The 25070-nt window shown below is 42.9% G+C and overlaps 1 protein-coding gene across 3 annotated transcripts in view; it reads left to right on the top strand.

Moving 5' to 3' along the window:
• The window catches only part of LOC134346928 (uncharacterized), a 33055-nt gene that overhangs the window by 3389 nt on the left and 4596 nt on the right, over nucleotides 1-25070 (top strand). Inside the window, exons 1-3 of one of the 3 annotated variants that reach the window (XM_063048797.1) lie at nucleotides 7263-7288; nucleotides 17238-17320; nucleotides 19858-20007. In XM_063048797.1, the coding sequence (XP_062904867.1) occupies nucleotides 7285-7288; nucleotides 17238-17320; nucleotides 19858-20007 (237 nt within the window). In that variant the 5' untranslated portion in view covers nucleotides 7263-7284. Of the gene's footprint in view, nucleotides 1-7262; nucleotides 7289-16161; nucleotides 16465-17237; nucleotides 17321-19857; nucleotides 20008-25070 lie in introns of those variants that run through there. The other 2 variants (XM_063048795.1, XM_063048796.1) reach the window with 2 other exon arrangements.

Raw genomic sequence — 25070 nt, 5'->3', positions numbered from 1 at the left:
AGGTACATGAATAGTAGGGATATGGTCCCAAAGCAGTTCAATGGGAGTAAGCAGTTTAAATGGTTTTGCAGTGACTAGATAGGCCAAAGGGCCTGTTTCTGTGCTGTACTTCCCTATGACTCTGGCCAGGAAGGAGTACAGGAAGTATCAGAATCAGGTTTAATATCGCTGGCATATGTTGTGAAATTTGTTGTTTCGCAGCAGTAGTACATTGTAATATATAATAGTAAAATATATAAATTACAATATGAAGTATATAGTTAAAAATTAAAACATTAGTACCAAAAAGAGATTAAAAATAGTGAGGAAGTGTTCATGAATTCAATCTTCATTGAGTAATCGGAAGGTAGATGGGAAGAAGCTGTTGCTGAATCATTGAGTGAGTGTTTTCAGGCTCCTGCACCTCCTCTCTGATGGTAGCAATGAGAAGGGGCCATGTCCTGGGTGATGGGGACTTAATGATCTTGAAGTCTTGAGTAACATGCACAAAATGTAGGAGGAACTCAATAGGTCAGGCAGCACCTATGGAGATGAGTAAGCAGTTGATGTTTCAGGCCAAGATCCTTCATCAGGACTGGAGGGGGGTTGATGTAAGAAGTTGGCAGATGATAGGTAGATGAGGCTCTGGCTTCTTCACACTTCCTTTCCAGTTCTAATGAAGGGTCTCAGCCCAAAACGGCAACTGTTTATTCCTCTCCACAGTTTCCTGCAATGCTCCTAAAGGATATCATCGTGTGTGCCACTGACACACAGATCATGCCAGGGGTCCCAGGAGTCCCTGACAATAAAATAACCCAGTTAAAACGCACAACTGGTATGATTTGACCTGGAAACGGTTGGGAATGGAATCAACTCCAGGTTGAGGTCCAGCAGAGATTGCACTTTCTGAGGAAGCTTAAACAAGCTGCACTCCCCACTAAAATCTTAACTACATTCTACAGAGACGTGGTTGAGAGTGTGCTGACCTTTTGCATCACAACCTGGTACTCCAGCTGCAGTGCTGTTGACAAAAAAGCCTTGCAGAGGGTGGTTCGGGGAGCAGAGAAGGTTATTGGGGTCTCCCCACCTTCTGTCCAAGACCTCTTTCAGAGTCGATGCCTCCAGAAGACACGGTACATCATTAAAGACCCCTCACACCCTCTCCATGAACTGTTTGTTCTGCCATCAGGCAAACGTTACAGGAGCATCAAAACTAAAACCACAAGGCTACTAACACAAACAACAGGAATTCTGCAGATGCTGGCCTGAAACGTCGACTGTACCTCTTCCTAGAGATGCTGCCTGGCCTGCTGCTTTCACAGCAACTTTGATGTGTGCCACAAGGCTACTAAACAGCTTCCTCCCACAGGCAGTCAGACCGCTAAATAGCTGCTCTACCTGACTCTGCTTAGGACACTTTTAACTTGCACTGGACACTTATAACTTGATTTTAACTGACATGTGGCTGTTGTGTTTTACTATTTATTGTTATGTTTATTATTTAGTGTTGAATTTGTTATGTTATGATTGCACTGCTCCTGGGAAACGCTGTCTCATTCTGCCCTGCAGAGCTGATGTACGGTTAGAATGACAATAAAGTTTTTTGAATCTTGATTCTTGAGTCTTTTCAGTTGTACCACACTGTTTGTTCTGCTATGACCAAGATATTGCCAGGGCTGCTGTAAAGATTTATGAGTTGCCAGGACTAGAGAGCCTGAATTAAAGGGAGAAGTTGGATTTTATTGCTTGGTGTGTAGACAAATGAGGGGACAAACTTACAGAAGTGTTTCAGAATAGGCAGGGATAAGGTGGATGGTAGTAGACTTTCTCCTGTGATAGGGGAGTCCAAATATAGGGGCAAAGTTTCAGGATGAGAGGAGAAAGATTTGAAAGGGACCTGAGAGATAACTTCTCCATAGAGAGAGTGGTGAGTATGTATTTTCTTTATTGTGATCCAGCATGAAACAGGCCCTTCCGACTCTTTGAGCTGCGCCGCCCAGAAATCCCCCGACTTAATCCTCGCCCAATCATGGAACAATTTACAAATGACCAATTACCCTACCAACCAGTACATCTTTGGACAGTGGGAGGAAACCGGAGCACCCAGAGGAAACTCGCAGTCATGGGGAGAACGTACAAACTCCTTACAGGCAGAAGTGTGATCTGAAGGGAACAAACTGTCAGAGGAAGTAGTTGAGAAAGGCACATTAGTGTCGTTTAAGAAATTCAGAGATAAACAGAGGGGTGGGGTTTGGCCAAATCCAGGAAATTCAGACTTCAGCATAGACTGATTGTGTTGAAGGGCCTGTATTGCTCTCTGACCCTATAACAAGGCAGTTACATTCCTAAGACACCTCACATTGTAGAAATTCACATTATAAAAGCAATTATGTCAATTATGAAAGTGGGTTTGGGGCCACAGAGTTTCAGACTCACAATACCAAAGTTATTTTTCATACAGCATTTTCAATAGGTGTTTATCTGTTACTGCAAACTGAAATACCAAAGGCTGTACATTGGATTGTTTAATAGAATACCCTTGCACATTTGTCAATGGAGGTGATTGCTCATCAATTCCAAATGGCCTCCTGTGGTGAAGATGGCACCTGTGTTCTGAAGAGACAGCAGCAGTGGTTATACATGAAGCTGGATATCTTCCCAAGAATTTTTCTTTTCCTTCAAGATTGCTTTTTGTTCTCCTTGTCAATTATCAGTTACGCTGGACAATAATGATTTTGCTTCCTGAATACTTTTGGATCTATCTTATGGATTTTGAGCTGCTGACCATGAATATCACCATGAAATTTCTCTATCATACACCAGTTTTTTTGAAATCCCTTATATTTGTTATTTCAATTCATAATTCAAGTCAGAATAACTGATGCCAAAATTAAAGAAGGCATATTTGTTGGTCCATAAATCAAACAGGTCATCAATGACAGGCAATTTGAAGAACTTCTTCTAGTGGGACCAGAGAAAATCATATGGAAGGAATTAAGGATGTTGTTGAAATTTTTCTTGGTCAATGACAAAACACCAAACTACGTGCAGCTGGTTGACAACATGCTTCAAGCACACAAATCCATGAAATGCAACATTTCACTAAAGATTCATTTTCTGCCTTCTCATTTGGACGACTACTCTGCAAATCTTGGCACTGTCAGTGACGAGCCTAGTGAAAGGTTTCACCAGGACATTGCGGTCATGGAGAAACGGTGTCAGGGCAACTGGAATCTGTCAATGTTGGGCACTTAAGTGAGAAGCCTCAGACACTGACTACAAATGAAATCATTAACAAAACCTTTTTTTAGCTTAGTTAAACTATTGCAAAGCACTGTTACACAATTAAACACATTATACTTGATGAAAGTTAATTCCTTGTTTCTCCAGATTCCTATGTGATAAAAGTAGTCTGAAGTTATGTTTGTGTTCAGCTTCAAATGGTCATCATAAACAAAAAATATTTCTGAGGAAGCAACACTTCTGAAAAAAATTGTTGTCCAGTGCTATTATCACCCTGTAACACTCATATCTACTGTGATGAAGAGCTTTGATAGATTGGTCATGGCAAGAATTGACTTCTGTCTGATCAAGGACCTGGACCCAATGCAATTTACCTACTGCTACAACAGATTTATAGTGGATAAATAGGAGGAGATTCAACGTGGCTTTGTAGCACCTCGTCAACAGACAGTGTGGCTCATAAATAAAATTTCCTCCTTGCTGACAATCAACACGTGGTGCACTACAAGGATGCGTGCTTAGCCCACTGCTCTTCTCTCTCTACATTCATGACTATGCGGCTAGGCACAGCTCAAATCCATCTACAGATCTGCCGAAGTCACCATTGTCGGTGGCAGAATCTCAGGTGGTGTTGAGGAAGTGTATAAGTGGGGCAGCACGGTAATGTAGGGGTTAGCACAGTGCTTTACGGTACCAGTGACCCAGGTTCAACTCCTAATGCTTCTGTATGGAGTTAATATGTTCTCCACGTAACTGTGTGCGTGTCCCCTGGGTGCTCCAGTTTCCTCCCACAGTCCAAAGATGTACCAGTTGGTAGGTTAATTGGTCAATGTAAATTGACCTGTGATTAGGCTAGGGTTAAATTGGAGGTTGCTGGGCAGTGAGGCTTGAAGGGCCAGAAGGGCCTGTTCCACACTGTATCTCAATAAAGTTAATTAACTGGTTTCGCAACAGCAATCTTACACGCAAGAGGACCACAACCTTGTCAGAAGGTTTGGAGGCTTGTGTGCAGCATGTCCTGGAGGGCTATGTTGGCTGGAGTCAGGGCTTTATGCTTTGGCTCCTGGTAGGGTCACCCATGCCAAACAAGTCAAAGGGTAGAGGCCAGACTAAGAGTGGTCCACATGTACTCCAGGTTTGGGGTTCAGCTCAAGACTAACAATCCTGACTGGTCAAAAAAAAGTTACGGAGACAGCAATGAACAGCTGGAATATCTGGCAGTTAAGTGCCGTCCTTTTTACCTACTACGGGAGTTCTCCGGGATCATTTTGGTAGCAGTATACATTCCACCTCAGGCCAATGTCAATCAGGCTTGATATGATCTGAGAAATGGGAGCAACATGCATGAGACAGAGCGCCCTAACGCCTTCACCATTGTTTTGGGAGATTTTAACCAGGCCAGTCTGAAAAAAATCACTAAGCAACTACCATCAACAGATCACTTGCAATTCCAGAGGAAACAACACACTGGACCATTGCTAAACCGCCATCAAGAATGCCTACCGTGTTATTCCACGCTCTCACTTCTGGAAGTCTGATCACCTGGCTGTACTTCTACTCCCTGAGTATAGGCAGAGACTGAAGTCTGCAGCACCAGTAGTGAGGACCAAGACGGTATGGACGAGGAAGCGCAGGAGTGCCTACAGGACTACTTTAAATTGGTGGACTGGACTGTATTCAAGGATTCATCTTTGCAGTTGTTATCAACTTCATTAAAACCTGTGTGGATGAGTGTGTGCCTACAAAGACTTATTGTACTTTCCCAAACCAAAAGCCGTGGATGAACCAGGAGGTACGTCGTCTGTTGAAGGCTAAATCTGTGGCATTCAAGTCTGGCGACCCAGGCCTGTACCAAAAAACCAGGTATGATTTGCGGAGGGCTATTTCAAGGGTGCAGAGACAATTTCAAATGATAGTGGAGGTGACATCAGATGCACAACAACTCTGGCAGGATTTGTAAGACATTACTTCCTATAAAGCGAAACCCAATTGCATGAATGTCAGTGATACTTCACTACCAGATGAACTCAACGCCTTCTATGGCCGCTTTGAAAGGGAGAACACAACTACAGCTGTGAAGGTCCCTGCTGTATCTGATGACCCTGTGACCTCTGTCTCAGAGGCTGATGTTAGGCTGTTTTTAAGAGAGTGAACCCTTGCAAGATGAAACGTCCTGACGGAGTACCTGGTAAGGCTCTGAAAATCTGTGCCAACCAACTAGTGGGTGTACTCAAGGACATTTTCAACCTTTCACTGCTACACGGAAGTTCCCACTTGCTTCAAAAAGGCAACAATTATACCAGTGCCTAAGAAGAATAGTGTGAGCTACCTTAATGACTATCACCCAGTAGCCCTTGCATCGACAGTGATGAAATGCTTTGAGAGGTTGGTCATGACTAGACTGAACTTGTGCCTCAGCAGGGACCTGCACCCATTACAATTTGCCTATCGCCACAATAGGTCAATGGCAGACACAATTTCAATGGCTCTCCACATGGCTTTAGGCCACCCGGACAACACAAATGCCTATGTCAGGATGCTGTTCATCGACTATAGCTCAGCATTTAATACCATCATTCTCACAATCCTGATTGAGAAGTTGCAGAACCTGGGCCTCTGTACCTCCATCTGCAATTGGATCCTCGACTTCCTAGCCGGAAGACCACAGTCTGTGCGGATTGCTGATAACATCTCCTCCTCGCTGACAGTCAACACTGGTGCACCTCAGGGGTGTGTGCTTAGTCCACTGCTCTACTCTCTCTATACCCATGACTGTGTGGCTGGGCATGGCTCAAATACCATGTACAAATTTGCTGATGATACAACCATTGTTGGTAGAATTCAAAATGAGACGAGAGGGCGTACAGGAGTGAGATATGCCAACTAGTGGAGTGGTGCCACAGCAACAACCTGGCATTCAATGTCAGTAAGATGAAAGAACTGATTGTGGACTTCAGGAAAGGTATGATACCACTCCTCATAGAGGGATCAGAAGTAGAGAGAGTGAGCAGTTTCAAGTTCCTGGGTGTCAAGATCTCTGAGGATCTAACCTGGTCCCAACATATCGATATAGAGCATACCGTGGAGAGCATTCTGACAGGCTGCATTACTGTCTGGTATGGAGGGGCTACTGCACGGGACCAAAAGAAGGGTTGTAAATCTAGTCAGCTGCATCTTGGGTACTGGCCTACAAAGTACCCAGGACATCTTCAGGGAGTGGTGTCTCAGAAAGGCAGCGTCCATTATTAAGGACCTCCAGCACCCAGGGCATGCCCCTTTCTCAGTGTTACCATCAGGTGGGAGGTACAGAAGCCTGAAGGCACACACTCAGCGATTCAGGAACAGCTTTTTCCCCTCTGCCATCCGATTCCGAAATGGACATTGAACCCTTGGACACTACCTCGTTTTTTTTTAATATATGGTATTTCTGTTTTTTGCACTTTTTTAATCTATTCAATATATGTATACTGTAATTTATTTATTTATTTATTTCTGTTCTGTATTATGTATTGCATTGAACTGCTGCTGCTAAGTTAACAAATTTCACGTCACATGCCAGTGATAATAAACCTGATTCTGATTCTGATTTTGAAGAACCTTTCTATACCTGTGTGAGCTGGTATTCCTGAGTTTCCACCCGGGACTTGTGTGGCTGACAGTAGTGAAAACCAAGAGGAGGCTACTAGATAACTTTGCGTCATACCATAGGAGTAGAGGTAAGGACTCTGAACCACACCTTGGGCACTTTGGAGAAGATGGCCATGGAGGGACAGAGACGGAGGACCTTCATCTCTGCCCTAAATGCCAGCGGCGTAACAAGCACTCACCTTCATCAATCTTACACTCACTGTCAACAGGACCAAGGTATTGATTGTTGACTGCAAGAAGGGGAAGTGGGAAGAACACACACCAATCCTCGTGGAGGTGTCAGCAGTTTCAAGATCCTGGGCGTCAACATCTCAGAGGATCTATCCTGGGCCCAACATATTGATGCAATTACAGAGAAAGCATGCTGGTAACTTCTTCCCCCCGGCGTCAGATTTCTGAAGGGTCCATGAATCCATGAGTACTACCTCATTTATGTCTGTTGCACAATTTATTTTTGTAACTGATAGTAATTTTATGTGCTATAATGTACTGCTGCCACAAAACAACAAATTTCATGACATACGTATGTCAGTGATAATAGACCTGGTTCTGATTATGAATTTCCAAAGTAACTCTTAGGTGGTGTCTAGTTCCCTACTGAAGTCAAGTTATAACTAATTTGGCCAGCCTAATACGCATGGTGTTCACTAATATATCAAGTGCGTTATATCCAATTTGTGTGATGGAAACGTATGCTATAGCATACGTATTGAATAAGAAAGCTGTGATTAAATTTCTAAGTATTTGCCTCCAAATGCCACTTAGTTGTAGACAATCGTTGTAATGACGGTGACTTTGATGTTCAGACTTAATGGGGCAACATTAAAGCAGCAGTGTGTTTAGTCCAATTCCCCACCCTCTCTACATCCATGACTCAGCTCAAATGCCATCTATAAATTTGTTGACTATACAGCTATTGTTGGCAGAATTTCAGATCGTGACGAGAGGGCGAACAGCAGCTAGTTGAGTGGTGTCATAGCAACAACCTTGCACTCAACATCAGTGAGACCAAAGAGCTGATTCTGGACTTCAGAAAAGGTAAGATGAGGGAACACACACCAGTCCTCATAGAGGGATCAGAAGTGTAAAGAGTGAGCAATTTCAAATTCCTGGGTGTCAACGTCTCTGAGGACGTAAGCAGGACCCGACATATTGATGCAGCTACAAAGACGGCACCACAGCGGCTATATTTCATTAGGAGTTTGAGAAGATTTGGCATGTCTCCAAAAACAAGCTTGAAAACTTCTATTGATATAGCATGGGGAGCATTCCAACTGGCTGCATCACCATCTGGTATGGGGGCGGCGGCTACTGCACAGGATCAAAATAGGCTACAGAGAGTTGTAAACTCAGTCAGCTCCATCATGGGCACTGGCCTCTGAAGTATCCAGGACATCGTCAAGGAACAATGCCTCAAAAAGGCAGCATCCATCATCAAGGACACCCATCACCCAGGTCATGCCTTGCTCTCATTGCTGCCATCAGGAGCCTGAAGGCACACACTCAGTGATTCAGGAACAGCTTCTTCCCCTCTGCCATCTGATTTCTGAACGGACATTGAACCCATGAACACCACCTCACTACTTCTTTATTTTCATTTTTGCACTACTTATTTAAATTAACTATTTTAGATATATATTTACTATTTTTTCTCAATTATTATGTATTGTGATGTACTGCTGCTGCAAAGTTAACAAATTTCACAACATATGCCGGTGATATTAAACCTGATTCTGATTGCAGGTTAGCTTCCAAAATATATCCCACAGTGCCAGCAAATGACAGGAGAGTGCAACTACATTGTGACAGTTGACATATTCTTGCGGGCAGGTTTACTAGAGTTGTTGAGAGCGATTTAAACTAAAATGGCAGGGTGATGGGAACCAGTAAGATGGAGCTGAGGATGAGCCAGCAGGTTCACAAGTAGATGATGGATGTAACCTGAATGTAAGGAAGGACAAGCCAATGATTGGGTGCAAATGCAGACAGAGCAAAGAGTTAAATTGTACCACAGAGGCAAAATTCAAAAAGGTGAAAGATGCAGGACTGAAGGTACTGTATTTAAATGAAAATAGCATTCAGAATAAGGTGGATGAACTTGAGGCGCAAATAGAGATTAGGCAGTAATGTATGCCGTTGGTTGTGTGTATCACTGAGTCGTGGCTGAAAGAAGGCCACAGTTGGGAGCTTAACATCAAAGGCATAGATAGTGGTGTGGTTGTGTTGGTAAGAGATGGAATTACTTCTTTGGAAAGAGGTGACATAGGATCAGAGAATGTCGAATCTTTGTGGGCAGAGTTAAGAAATGGCAAGTGTAAAAAAAAACCATTATGGGAATCAGATATAGACCTCCAAAAAGTAGCCAAGATGTGGGGTTGAGATTGCAAAGGAAGCTGGAAAAGGCATGTAATAAGAGTAATGACACAATTGTAATGGGGGACTTCAATATTCAAGAAGATTGGGAAAATCAGGTTGGTGTCGGATCGCAAGAGAAGGAATTTGTTGAATGTCTATGAGCTGGCTTTTTAGAGCAGCTTGTGCTTGAGCCTACTTGAAAGGTTATCTTAGATTGGGTGTTGTGTAACAACCCAGATAACTAGAGATAACCCAGATTAGGGAATTTAAGGAACCCTTAGGAGGCAGTGATCATAACATGATTGAATTCTTACTGCAATTTCAGATGGATAAGTGTAAGTCACATGTATCAGTATCACAATGGAATAAAGAGAATTACAAAGGCATGAGAGAGGAGCTTGCCCAGGCAGATTGGAGGAGGATACTGATGGGGATGATGGCAGAGCAGAGATGGCTGAAGTTTCTGGGAATAGTTCACAAAGCCCAGGATAGATATGTCCCACAGAAGAAAAAGTTCTCAAATGGCAGCGGTAGGCAACCTTGGCTGACAAGGGAAATTAAGGACTGGATAAAAGCCAAGAAAAGGCCCTATAAGGTAGCAAAAGTGAGTGGGAAGTTTGATGATTGGGAAGCCAACAAAAGGCAACTAAACAAGCTATAAGAAGGGAAAAGATGAAATATGAGGGCAAACTAACCAGTAATATAAAGCAGGATACCAGAAGTTTTTTCAGTTTTATAAAGAGAAAAAGGAAGATGAGAGTTGATGTAGAACCACTGGAAAATGATGCTGGTGAGGTAATAATGGGGTCAAAGAAATAGCTAATGAACTTAATGGGTACTTTGCATCTGTCTTCACTGTGGAAGACATCAGCAGTGTGCCAGAGGTCTGTGAGTGTCAGGGAGCAGGAGTGAGTGCCATTGCGATTACAAAGGAAAATCTGGTTGGTAAACTCAAAGGTCTTTGATTTGCAGGGGGATAGGAACCAGAGTGCCAGAGCTGACAGTGTGGCTGGGGTGAAAATAAATGATGTTGAAGGTTTAAGCAAGTCTGCTGATAGAAAGGTTGTGAGTGGTGGTAAAAATCTTCTGAGGTGTATATATTTCAATGCTAGGAGTATGGCGGGGAAGGCGGATGAGTTGAGGGCGTGGATTGACACGTGGAATTATGATGTTGTAGCAATTAGTGAAACTTGGCTACAGGAGGGGCAGGACTGGCAGCTTAATATTCCAGGGTTCCGATGTTTCAAATGTGATCGAGGCAGAGGAATGAAAGGTGGGGGAGTAGCATTGCTTGTTAGGGAAAATATTACAGCAGTGTTCAGGCAGGACAGATTAGAGGGCTTGTCTACTGAGTCCTTATGGGTGGAGCTGAGAAACAGGAAAGGTATGGCCACATTAGTGGGATTGTATTACAGACCACTCAATAGTCAACGAGACTTGGAAGAGCAAATCTGCAGAGAGATAGCAGGCAACTGCAGGAAACATAAAGTTGTGGTGGTAGGGGATTTTAATTTTCCATACATTGATTGGGACTCCCATACTGTTAGGGGTCTAGATGGTTTAGAGTTTGTAAAATGTGTTCAGGAAAGTTTTCTAAATCAATATATAGAGGGACCAACTAGAGGGGATGCAATATTGGATCTCCTGTTAGGTAACGAATTAGGGCAAGTGACGGAAGTCTGTGTAGGGGAGCACTTTGGTTCCAGTGATCATAACACCATTAGTTTCAATTTGATCATGGACAAGGATAGATCTGGTCCTAGGGTTGAGGTTCTGAACTGGAAGAAGGCCAAATTTGAAGAAATGAGAAAGGATCTAAAAAGCGTGGATTGGGACAGGTTGTTCTCTGGCAAAGATGTGATTGGTAGGTGGGAAGCCTTCAAAGGGGAAATTTTGAGAGTGCAGAGTTTGTATGTTCCTGTCAGGATTAAAGGCAAATTGAATAGGAATAAGGAACCTTGGTTCTCAAGGGATATTGCAACTCTGATAAAGAAGAAGAGGGAGTTGTATGAAATGTATAGGAAACAGGGGGTAAATAAGGTGCTTGAGGAGTATAAAAAGTGCAAGAAAATACTTAAGAAAGAAATCAGGAGGGCAAAAAGAAGACATGAGGTTGCCTTGGCAGTCAAAGTGAAGGATAATCCAAAGAGCTTTTACAAGTATATTAAGAGCAAAAGGATTGTAAGGGATAAAATTGGTCCTCTTGAAGATCAGAGCGGTCGGCTTTGTGCAGAACCAAAGGAAATGGGGGAGATCTTAAATAGGTTTTTTGCGTCTGTATTTACTAAGGAAGCTGGCATGAAATCTATGGAATTGAGGGAATCAAGTAGTGAGACCATGGAAACTGTACAGATTGAAAAGGAGGAGGTGCTTGCTGTCTTGAGTAAAATTAAAGTGGATAAATCCCTGGGACCTGACAGAGTGTTCCCTCGGACCTTGAAGGAAACTAGTGTTGAAATTGCAGGGGCCCTGGCAGAAATATTTAAAATGTCGCTGTCTACGGGTGAAGTTCCGGAGGATTGGAGAGTGGCTCATGTTGTTCCGTTGTTTAAAAAGGGATCGGAAAGTAATCCGGGAAATTATAGGCCGGTGAGTTTAACGTCAGTAGTATGTAAGTTATTGGAGGGAGTACTAAGAGACAGAATCTATAAGCATTTGGATAGACAGGGGCTTATTAGGGAGAGTCAACATGGTTTTGTGCATGGTAGGTCATGTTTGACCAATCTGTTGGAGTTTTTCGAGGAGGTTACCAGGAAAGTGGATGAAGGGAAGGCAGTGGATATTGTCTACATGGACTTCAGTAAGGCCTTTGACAAGGTCCCGCATGGGAGGTTAGTTAGGAAAATTCAGTTGCTAGGTATACATGGAGAGGTGGTAAATTGGATTAGACATTGGCTCGATGGAAGAAGCCAGAGAGTGGTTGTAGAGAATTGCTTCTCTGAGTGGAGGCCTGTGACTAGTGGTGTGCCACAGGGATCAGTGCTGGGTCCATTGTTATTTGTCATCTATATCAGTGATCTGGATGATAATGTGGTAAATTGGATCAGCAAGTTTGCTGATGATACAAAGATTGGAGGTGTAGTAGACAGTGAGGAAGGTTTTCAGAGCCTGCAGAGGGACTTGGACCAGCTGGAAAAATGGGCTGAAAAATGGCAGATGGAGTTTAATACTGACAAGTGTGAGGTATTGCACGTTGGAAGGACAAACCAACATAGAACATACAGGGTTAATGGTAAGGCACTGAGGAGTGCAGTGGAACAGAGGGATCTGGGAATACAGATACAAAATTCCCTAAAAGTGTCGTCACAGGTAGATAGGGTCGTAAAGAGAGCTTTTGGTACATTGGCCTTTATTAATCGAAATATTGAGTATAAGAGCTGGAATGTTATGATGAGGTTGTATAAGGCATTGGTGAGGCCGAATCTGGAGTATTGTGTTCAGTTTTGGTCACCAAATTACAGGAAGGATATAAATAAGGTTGAAAGAGTGCAGAGAAGGTTTACAAGGATGTTGCCGGGACTTGAGAAACTGAGTTACAGAGAAAGGTTGAATAGGTTAGGACTTTATTCCCTGGAGCGTAGAAGAATGAGGGGAGATTTGATAGAGGTATATAAAATTATGATGAGTATAGATAGAGTGAATGCAAGCAGGCTTTTTCCACTGAGGCAAGGGGAGAAAAAAACCAGAGGACATAGGTTAAGGGTGAGGGGGGAAAAGTTTAAAGGGAACATTAGTGGGGGGCTTCTTCACACAGAGAGTGGTGGGAGTACGGAATGAGCTGCCAGACGAGGTGGTAAATGCGGGTTCTTTTGTAACATTTAAGAATAAATTGGACAGATACATGGATGGGAGGTGTATGGAGGGATATGGTCCGTGTGCAGGTCAGTGGGACTAGGCAGAAAATGGTTCGGCACAGCCAAGAAGGGCCAAAAGGCCTGTTTCTGTGCTGTAGTTTCTATGGTTTCTATGGTCTTAAGGTGGGTAAGTCACCTGGGCCAGATGGACTACATCCCAAAGTCCTGAGAGAGGTTGCTGAAGAGGTAATGGATGCATTGGTCATGATCTTTCAAGAATCACTTAATTCTGACATGGTCCCAGAGGACTGGAAGATTTCAAATGTCACTCCACTCTTTAAGGAGGGAGGAAGGAAAAGAAAGGAAATTAGAGGCCAGTTAGCCTAACCTCAGGGGTTGGGAAGATGTTGGAGTCTATTATTAAGGATGCAGTTTTGGGGTACTTGGAGACTGATAATAAAAGAAGTCAAAGTCAGCATGCTTTCTGTAAAGGGAATCTTACCTGAAAAATCTGTTAGAGTTCTTCAAGGAAGTAACAAGCAGTGTGAACAAAGGAGAGGCAGTGGATATCATTTACTTGGATTTTCAGAAGGCATCTGATAAGGTACAACACATGAGGCTGCTTAACAAGATAAAATCCTATGGCATTACAGGAAAGATACTGGCATGTATAGAGGAATGGCTGACAGGCAGGAGGCAGTGAGTGGGAATAAAAGGGGCCTTTTCTGTTTGGCTGCCGGTGACTAGTCATGTTCCTCTGGGGTCAGTATTGGGACCGCTACTTTTCACACTGTCTGTCAATGATTTGGATAATGGAATTGATGGCTTTGTGGCAAAGTTTGTAGATGATACGAAGATAGGTGGAGGGGTAGGTCATGCTGAGGAAGCAATACGATTTCAGCAGGGCTTAGCCAAACTAGAAGAATGGGCAAAAAAGTGGCAGATGGAATACAGTGTTGGGAAATGTATGATAATGCATTTTGTTAAAGGAACAATAATGAGGTCTATTATCTAAATGGGGAGAAGGTTCAAACATCAGAGGTGCAGAGAGTTAGGAGTCCTCGTGCAAAACTCCCAGAAGGTTAATTTATAGGTTGAGTCTGTGGTAAAGAAGGCAAATGCAATGTTGGCATTTATTTCAAGGGGAATAGAATATGAAAGCAAGGAGATAAGGCTGAGCATTTACAAGGCACTAGTCAGGCTGCACTTGGAGTATAGTCAACAGTTTTTGGCCCGGTATCTCAGAAATGTGTTGTTGGAGAGAGTCCAGTGGAGGTTCATGAGGATGATTGCAGAAATGAAGGGGTTAACATATGATGAGCATTTAGCAGCTTTGAACCAGTACTCACTGGAGTTTAGAAGAATGTGTGGAGATCTCGCTGAATCCTACGGAATGTTAATAGGACTAGATAGGGTAGATGTGGAGAGGATGTTTTCTGTGGTGAGGGTATCCAGAGGCCACAGTCTCAAAATTTTGAGGGGTGACCTCTTAGAACAGAGATAAGGAGGAATGTTTTTAGCCAGAGAGTAGTGAATCTGTGGAATGCTCTGCCACAGACTGCGGTGGAGGCCAAGTCTGTGGGTATATTTATGGTGGAAGTTGATAGTTTCCTGATCGGTCAGGGAATGAAAGGATATGGATAGAAGGCAGGTTTATGCAGTTGAGTGGGATCCAGGATCAGCCATGATGGAATGCTGGAGCAGACTTGATGGGCTGAATGGCCTAATTCTGCTCCTATGTCTTATGGTCTTACAGCAAAATTAAATGGGGAATGTCGACATAGCAACTGACAATTGTAAATACAAAAGTGTTTCCAAGTATTGTGACAAGAGTTAATAATGCTCATAGAGCAGAAATCTGTGACTCAGTACCCCAGATGATAATATCTGTTATCAATTGGGCAACACCTCAACAATAAAAGTCATATCTGTCTTCAAGTCCCTAGAACTTGTCCTCAGGACTCACACTACCAGGTTCAGGAGCAGGTATTACCCCTCAGCCAGCAGGCTCTTGAACCAAAAGGGATAACTTCACTTGCCCCATCATTGAAATGTTCCCCCAACCAATGGACTCACTTTCAATGATTCCATCTCATGTTCTTGATATTTATTGCTTATTTATTTATTATTATTATAATTATTTCTGATCTCTAAGGTACATCCAAGTTTAATCACTCCACAATAGGAGTCCATGTCTTTAACTAGGATATTGCACCTTAGACTTCTCTAGAAACATTTCCTCTGCTCACTTTTGCATTTACCCTTTATCAGTTATGTCAACATTCCCCATTTCATTTTGCTATGTCACAGTGGCAGCTTCCCTCCACTTGTGGCACTGTGACACAGATTTGAGAAGTTGCCTACAATGTTGCCAGTACATAAGAGTAAACACTGAGGAAAATCCACTGACTTTGGAAGCACCATGAGAACTTTCTCAGTGGTATTTGAAGTTCAATCTCTCAAAATTTGATCATATGGTACTGCTTATTCCACCACAATGCAACTGAAAATTGACTTGGCCAGGAGTTAGTTGTGCTACCACCCTGGGAGGATTGTAGAGCTTGCTTCGATCCCTATGCTAAAATGGCGGTGCGATCGATTGTAGTGGCTTTTACAGGGTTAACCAAAGGTGTTATTGTCCTTTTTAAATATAGTTTTTATGATTGAATAGTTCATTTATTATCAAAGCATACAACCCTGAAGCTATTCTTCTCCAGATAGCCACGAAACCAAGAAAAAAAGAACAGCAACATGATCATCCATCCTCAAATCCCCATACAAAAAAACAAGAAAGATCAGGTGATAAACACAGAATATAAAAAACAATAAGACTGAAAAAAAAGTCCATAGTCCAAAACCATATCCATATTCATATCCAAAAAACACAGAAAAAACCTCGGTGACAACCACCGGGCTCAGTGGCAGATCATACAGTCTCCCCTCTTCAGCAGCAGAGCAATCCAACCAGCAGGCAGCCAGCGCTCACCTTCCACATTCACCTCCATGTTTCAATCTCTCCCATCGCTTTAATTGGTGACCAATAGAAGCTTTAATAGGTGAAATGGAGTTGAACATTGCCTCCTGGAATCCTCTCAGAGGCAGCAAAGTGGTGGATCATCCAGTCAATTTCCAAACTGCAAATCACAGGCTCCAACTGTCCAAAAACACATTCAAGTTGAAAAAAAAACAATGAAAAAGACATCAAAGAAGTGAAATAAATAGTTCTGTGGCACGTTCAGAAGATGTTGACCGAGGGAGTGTACACAGGCACCATCACAAGACCTTGCTGGACATTAAATACTATAAGTACTGCAGATTTACCCCACTAGCAAGTTGCTCGTTGGTGGAGAAATTGAAGGAGCTGGACTTGGTGTGGATCACGCTGCCGCCTGCATGAGAGCAGCATCGGATGAGTCGATGTCTGAAGGAACTATGAAGTTAAACAGTGAGTGAGCGTCTTAGTCAGCTTTCTTGTGATTGCATGGTCCTGTTGGACATAGCTAATCTGGAATTCTGCAAGTCCAATTCAGTGATTTATTGGCGAGTGGCAGGGGAGCCGTGTGGCCTTGGTCATAGTGAGAACTAGACCTCTAGCCGCAGCGTCGCCTGTTTACAGCCGCTCAGGAGAGAATCGTCAGAGTCAGTGCGGCCACCAGAAGTGGTGTGGTATGGTATCCAAGCTGGAGTCAGTACTGTCCCCCAGTGTTCATTTGGCAGAAGATAAGCTGTATTGTATTCCACTGCAGTCTGCTGCAACATTCATGGACTCAGGGTCCTGAACTATATATTTTTTTGTGTGACTGGATTTTACTAATATCTTATATGTGCTTGCTAGCTTAAATATGATATATGTGCCTTGTGCTGTGTGTAACTGTTGGTGCTGTGTTTTACACCCTGGCCCCAAAGTAATGCTGTTTCGTTTGGCTGTATTCATGGGCATTTATGTATGGTTGGGCATTTATGTATGGTTGAAATATAATTAACCCTGAACTTGAACATTCTCTAGAACTCCATCCCAAACCTCCCTTCTGTGTCTTTCTGACCTGATTTGTTTTTGGACCAAGATTTAGGGCAGTCGTATATTTAATGATCATTTTTACCTCCTAGGATGTTCTTACAATGTGATGCATGCCATGTAAATGCAAGTTGTTCCTTTTGATATTCCCAATGCGAAAAGAGAGAAAAATTTTGGAATATAAAATGTTTTCTCTTCAACAGGCACTCAACCGACGAGAACCCGGTGTGAACACTTCCATTGGTCAAGACATTTAAGGCAATATGTAAAAAACTGTCTGGAGTTGGTAGGTCATCTCTCATTTCTGGCCCTTTAATTTCTATACACAATTGTCCCCCAAGACCGGACATCACTACTGGGACTTGCGTGACTGACAATAATGGAAACCAAAAGGAAACTACTGACACATCTCTAACTTGAACGCAACTCTAACCACGTCACCCCACAAGCCTCCGCATCCAGCACATCATTCTCTATAACCTCCGCCATCTCCAACGGCATCCCATCACCAAGCACATCTTTCCCTACAACCCCCCCACCATTTCTGCTTTCTGTAGGGATCACTCCCTGTGCAACTCCCTTGTCCACTCATTCCTCCCCACCCATCTCCCTCTTGGCACTTATCCTTGCAAGCAGAACCAGGGCCACATCTGCTCCTACACCTCCTCCCTCATTACCACTCAGGGCCCAAACAGTCTTTCCAGATGAGGCGACACTTCACCTGTGAATCTGTTGGGGTCCTCTACTGTATCTGGTGCTTCCGGTGTGGCCTCCTGTATATCGGTGAGATCCAACATAGATTGGGAGACTGCTTCACTGAGCACCTATGCTCCGTCTGCCATGAAAAGCGGAATTTTCCGGTGGCCACCCATTTCAATTCTACTTTCTATTCCCATATCCACATGTCAGTCCATGTCCTCCTCTACTGCCACGATGAGGCCACATTCCGGTTGGAGGAGCAACATCTTGTATTCCGTTAGGGTAGCCTCCAACCTGATGGCATGAACATTGATTCCTCAAACTTCTGGTAATTGCCTCTCTTCCTCTCCTTCACCATTCCCCGTTCTCGTTTCCCTCTCACCTTCTCTTCTTACCTGGCCATCACTTTCCTCTGATTCTCCTCTCCCTTCTCTTTCTTCCATGGTCTCCTGTCCTCTCCTATCAGATTCCCTCTTCTCCAGCCTATTATCTCTTTCACCAATCAACTTCCCAGCTCTTTATTTTGCACCCTCTCCGTCTCCTGTTTTCACCTATCACCTACCACTTTGTACTTCTTCTTCCTGTCCCATCACCTTCTTACCCTGACTTCTCCCTTTCTTTCCAGTCCTGATGAAAGGTCTCAGCCTTAAACATCAACAGTTTATTCATTTCCATAGATGCTGTCTGACCTGCTGAGTTCCTCTAGCATTTTGTGTGTGTTGTCTAACTACATATTTTCCCTCTACAGAGAGAAATTTTTTTAATTCCCATTCATCCTTCTCTAATCTTAACCCCAACTCTCACCCTGTATCTACCAGTCAACCTCGACACTTTGCAATTCACCTACTGCAGCAACAGGTCAACGGCAGATGCCATCTCTCTGGCCCTACATTCCTCCTTAGAGCACCTGGAGAATAAAGACGCATATGTAAGGCTCCTTTTCATTGACTACAGTTCTACCTTTAATACAATCATTCCAATAAACTGATTCCTAAACTCTGGAACCTGGGCCTTAGCACTCAGATCTGCAGCTGGATCTTCAACTTCCTCACAGACAGGACCCAGGCTGTAAAAATAGGGGACAAGCTCTCCTCTACAATCACTCTGAGCACTTGTGCCCCACAAGGCTGTGTACTCAGCCCCCTGCTGTACTCACTGTACTACCTTACTTTCCATTTTCTATTTTCTATTTATGATTTATAATTTAAATTTTTAATATTTACTATCAATTTGTACTCCAGGGAGCGGGAAGCGCAGAATCAAATATCGCTGTGATGATTGTATGTTCTAGTATCAATTGTTTGGCGACAATAAAGTATAAGGTATACAGAGTGTTGAAGTATCTTGCTCCACAGATGTTCTCTGACCTGCTGAGTAGTTTTAGAAAATTTTCTGGTTTTATTTCAGATTTCTTTCTCCTCTTTATCACCAAACCATGGTTGAAAATCAGCTCAATTTTAAAATCCTCCATTGACTTATTTGTGCCCAACAGCCACCTCCACCCCATTTCCAGCTGCCTAACACCCTACAAACCTCCCGGGATCTCTGTACTCCTCAGTTCCAGATTCTTGTGGATCTCCTGAATTTAATCAACACTGCCCGGGCCTCGAGCTCAGAAATTCCTTCCCAGAAACTCTCAACCTCCCTTCCTCACTTAAAAGCACCACTTTGAGCACCTGCCCCATCAGCTTTGGCATGGTAGTGTGGAGGTTAGCACAATGTTTCACAGTACAGGTGACTTGGGTTCAATTCCCACCGCTGCCTGTAAGCCTGGCTTTTATCCACTTTCCTCTCACTACCGGTTGGCAGATTACTTGGTCATTGTAAATGGCCCCGTGATTAGGTTAAGGTTAAATCGGAGAATTGCTGGGCGGCGCAGCTTGAAGGGCAGGGAGGGTCTGTTCCACGCTGCATCTCAATCAATCAATAAATAACCAAATAGATAAATAAATGATGAATGAATGAATGTAGAGGCAGGTTCTGTGAAGGAACATGAGATGTTTAATGGCATTAAAAGCACTATACAAATGCAGTGTTTTGTTGTTGTGGTTGGATGCTATGGAAGGGCTGTGGGCAAGGATTTGCTCATCAGAGACCCACTACTCTCTCTCTCTCTCTCTCCAGGGAGAGACCGACATCACTTGCCCAAAGTGCGGGCAGGTTTGGGCATGGCAGGAGGTGCGGTCTCTTGGTTTGCTGACACAGAAGGACCGGATTCTCTATGAGAAGAAGCTTTCACAGATGATGAGTAGCAATACTGACTCTTATAAGAAGGTAATAGCACATTGAGAGACAGGTTCAATGGGAACATTGCCACGTACAGTGTAGAAATAGGCCATTCGGCTTATAATACATAGAACATAGTACAGACCCTTCAGTGCATGGTGTTGTGCTGACCTTTTAACCTACTTCGAGACCTAAGCCTTCCTTCCTGTCAAGCCTTCCATTCTTCTTTGATCAATATGCCTATCTAAGAGTCACAGAAATGCCTCTAATGTATCGGTCTCTACCATCACCCCGGCAGTGCATTTGACACATTTATCACCGTGGAAAAAACTTACCTCTGACATTCCCCTATACTTTCCTCCAGTCACCTTAAAATTACACCCTCTCATATTAGCCATTGCCTCCTTGCAAAAAAGGTGCCAACTGTCCACTCTTATCATCTTGTACACCTTTATCAAAGTACCTCTCATCCTCCTTCACTCCAGCTAAAAATGCCCTGGCTTACTCAACCTATCCTCATACGACATACTCTCTAATCCAGGCAATATCCTGGTAAATCTCCTCTGCACCCTTTCTAAAGCTTCCGCAACCTTCTTATAATGAGGTGACTAGAACTGAACACATTGCTTTAAATGTGGTCTAACCAGATTTACAGATTTATGTTACCTTACAGCTCTTTAGCTCAACCCTCCCAAATAATGAAGGCCTTTTTAACCATGAGCCTTCTGAACAACTCTTTCAACTTGCGCAGCAACTTTGAGGGATCTATGGACCCCAAGGTCCCTTTGTTCTTCCATTCTGCTAACAATCATGATAGTAACCTTGTACTCTGCCTTGAAGTTTGATCTTCCAATGTGTATTTTCTTCTTCATCTTGGGCCCTTAGCTCCCTGTAGAACATAGCCCATTGGTAATTTCCCATCTTTATTGTCCAAAGTCCATGGTACGTTTCATCAATGTTTCCGTAATCCATCGTATCTACTGTACAGGCGATTGGCCTAGACAGCTTCACCAGAGTCTTGTTGGCCAGCCTTAACCATTTCCACCTCTTATGACGGGGACGCAGGGTTGGACTTCGAGAGGCCCAGTGTGAACTCCATCTGCCATTTCTTCATCCAGTTCTGCTTCCTATTTATATCCTGCTGTAACCCATAACAACCTTCGACACTATCTCCAACCTTTGTGTCATCTGCAAACTTACCAACTCACCCCAGCGTGACCCAAACAAGATTAAATATAATACAACTTTGCTGATTTAAAATGCTACCCATCCTGAAACAAAGCTAAATATTGCATGATGGAGAGTGCTCGGTAAACACACTCCATACACACGTGCTTTTGCACACACACAAACTTTGCCTTGTCATTCTGCTGTCGTTGCAATGAGTGTGCATATTTCAAGGTTTTCCTCCCAGTGTATTTCTAATAGTGGGTCCTAAAGGTTTGGCTTTATGGTGCCTTTCCTGCCATACTCGGCAGAATATTTAATTTCTTCAGTAATGGGGATGTGTAAATGTATATATATTGTTTGTATACTGTAGTTAAGGTAATTGCTTCTGTTTATTTTATAATATGATTGCAACTCCATTGTGAGGTGCATTATATCCTAATTCATGTGCAGTCATAAGTTAACTCTGTGGGTAATTAAAGATGGTATGTCCTGGTGCCTAATAAAATGGGGCTGTTCACTCTCAGTAGGAGTGAGAGACTGAACTGCCAGAAGTTCACACTGGGCATAATATGTAGCTATATTTGTTTTTTTCTGTTAAAAATCTTTTTGTAAATATTCACAGTTTTCTTTTTGCCATTTTTGCTAATTTTTTGTAAGTTTGATTTTTGATTCACCGAACAAACACCCTTGCACAGAAGTGCTAAGGGATTTCAGTCATCTTTTCTTCAGTCAAAACTCATGAATTTAACATATTGATTTGTCTGTTATTAATGTCCCCATTAACCCAAGTGCTTTGTATATTTGGCTTTACAATCTTGTTTTTAAGAAGAGATTTTCTTTGATTAGGTTGTAGGAAAGAGGAGGTTTCTAGGAAAAACAAAACCCTAAATGGTAGAAGCACCTAGTGGGTTGAACAATGTCTGTGGAAATTGAAGCAGTTAATGTTTTCAGGTCTGGGACCTTTTGCCAGAACTGAGGAAAGAAGAGGAAAAAAAAAAGTTAGTTTATGTTGGATGGCTTGAGCAATGTGCACCTATTTGATGGTGTGAGACCAAATGGATTAATATGGCAATTAGAAACTGTTTTATGCTTCCTTGTCTGAGTTAAGTGTTGCAAATAGCTGAGAAACATGCAGAAAATAGATACAAATAAAAAGATAGACTATGATCCCACATTTGAAACACAAATACAAACTAAGAAACAACTACATTAACTCTTTTAGTCTCACCCTATCAGAGATATTTCCTTTGCACTATTTGTCCCACCTGAGCCTCTCTGAAAACTAACTTGTTTTGTGTTGAATTGATCTCTGATCTTGACAATTTACTTGCAAGCATTTCGTCACCAAGCAAGGAGACATCATTAGTGCGCTGTTGATTGTAGTGTATCCTCCAAATGCTTGGCCTTTATATACTTTCCTATCAATTGTTTTTGCTATTTTTGCTAATTTTTTGTAAGTTTGATTTTTGATGCACCGAACAAACACCCTTGCACAAAAGTGCTAAGGGATTCCAGTCATCTTTTCAAGAGAGAGAATTTGTAGAACGTCGGCGAGATGGCTTTTTATAACAGCTTGTTGTTGAGCCCACTAGGGGATCTGCTGTACTGGATTGAGTATCGTGTAATGAACCAGAGGTGATTAGAGAGGTTGAGGTGAAGGAACCCTTAGGAGGCAGTGATCATAACATGATTGAGTTCACTGTGAAATTTGAAAAAGAGAAGCCGAAATCTGATGTGTCGGTATTTCAGTGGAGTAAAGGAAATTATAGTGGCATGAGAGAGGAACTGGCCAAAGTTGACTGGAAAGGGACACTGGCGGGAAGGACGGCAGAGCAGCAGTGGCTGGAGTTTATGTGAGAAGTGAGGAAGGTGCAAGGCAGGTATATTTCAAAAACGAAGAAATTTTCGAATGGAAAAAGGATGCAACAGTGGTTGACAAGAGAAGTCAAAGCCAAAGTTAAGGCAAAGGAGAGGGCATACAAGGAAGCAAAAATTAGTGGGAAGACAGAGGGTTGGGAAGTTTTTAAAACCTTACAAAAGGAAACTAAGGAGGTCATTAAGAGGGAAAAGATTAACTATGAAAGGAAGCTAGCAAATAATATCAAAGAGGATACTAAAAGCTTTTTCAAGTATATAAAGAGTAAAAGACAGGTGAGAGTAGATATAGGACCGATAGAAAATGATGCTGGAGAAATTGTAATGGGAGATAAGGAGATGGCGGAGGAACTGAACGAATATTTTGCTTCAGTCTTCACTGAGGAAGACATCAGCAGTATACCGGACACTCAAAGGTGGCAGGGAAGAGAAGTGTGCACAGTCACAATTACGACAGAGAAAGTACTCAGGAAGCTGAGTAGTCTAAAGGTAGATAAATCTCCCAGACCAGATGGAATGCATCCTCGGGTTCTGAAGGAAGTAGCTGTGGAGATTGCGGAGGCATTAGCGATGATCTTTCAAAAGTCGATAGATTCTGGCATGGTTCTGGAGGACTGGAAGATTGCAAATGTCACTCCGCTATTTAAGAAGTGGGTAAGGAAGCAAAAAGGAAATTATAGACCTGTTAGCTTGACATCGGTGGTTGGGAAGTTGTTGGAGTCGATTGTCAAGGATGAGGTTACAGAGTACCTGGAGGCATATGACAAGATAGGCAGAACACAGCATGGATTCCGAAAAGGAAAATCCTGTCTGACAAATCTATTACAATTTTCTGAGGAAATTACAAGTAGGCTAGACAAGGGAGATGCAGTGGATGTTGTATATTTGGATTTTCAGAAGGCCTTTGACAAAGTGCCACACATGAGGCTACTTAACAAGATAAGAGCCCATGGAATTACGGGAAAGTTACATATGTGGATAGAGTGTTGGCTGATTGGCAGGAAACAGAGAGTGGGAATAAAGGGATCCTATTCTGGTTGACTGCCGGTTACCAGTGGTGTTCCACAGGGGTCCGTGTTGGGGCCGCTTCTTTTTACATTGTACGTCAACGATTTGGATTATGGAATAGATGGCTTTGTGGCTAAGTTTGCTGATGATACGAAGATAGGTGGAGGGGCCGGTAGTGCTGAGGAAACAGAGAGTCTGCAGAGAGACTTGGATAGATTGGAAGAATAGGCAAAGAAGTGGCAAATGAAATACAATGTTGGAAAGTGTATGATTATGCACTTTGGCAGAAGAAATAAACGGGAAGACTATTATTTAAATGGGGAAAGAATTCAAAGTTCTGAGATGCAACGAGACTTGGGAGTCCTCGTACAGGATACCATTAAGGTTAACCTCCAGGTTGAGTCGGTGGTGAAGAAGGCAAATGCAATGTTGGCATTTATTTCTAGAGGAATAGAATATAGGAGCAGGGATGTGATGTTGAGGCTCTATAAGGCACTGGTGAGACCTCACTTGGAGTACTGTGGGCAGTTTTGGTCTCCTTATTTAAGAAAGAATGTGCTGACGTTGGAGAGGGTACAGAGAAGGTTCACGAGAATGATTCCGGGAATGAGAGGGTTAATATATGAGGAACGTTTGTCCGCTCTTGGACTGTATTCCTTGGAGTTTAGAAGAATGAGGGGAGACCTGACAGAAACATTTCGAATGTTGAAAGGCATGGACAGAGTAGAGTGGATGTGGCAAAGTTGTTTCCCCTGATGGGGGAATCTAGTACAAGAGGCATGACTTAAGGATTGAAGGGTGCCCATTCAGAACAGAGATGCGAAGAAATTTTTTTAGCCAGAGGGTGGTGAATCTATGGAATTTGTTGCCACAGGCGGCAGTGGAGGCCAAGTCATTGGCTGTATTTAAGGCAGAGATTGATAGGTATCTGAGTAGCCAGGGCATCAAAGATTATGGTGAGAAGGCGGGGGAGTGGGACTAAATGGGAGAATGGATCAGCTCATGATAAAATGGCGGAGCGGACTCGATGGGCCAAATGGCTGACTTCTGCTCCTTTG

Source organism: Mobula hypostoma, chromosome 5, assembly GCF_963921235.1.
Source record: "Mobula hypostoma chromosome 5, sMobHyp1.1, whole genome shotgun sequence".
Taxonomy (NCBI): Eukaryota; Metazoa; Chordata; class Chondrichthyes; order Myliobatiformes; family Myliobatidae; genus Mobula; species Mobula hypostoma.
This window is presented reverse-complemented; position numbering and strand designations above follow the sequence as displayed.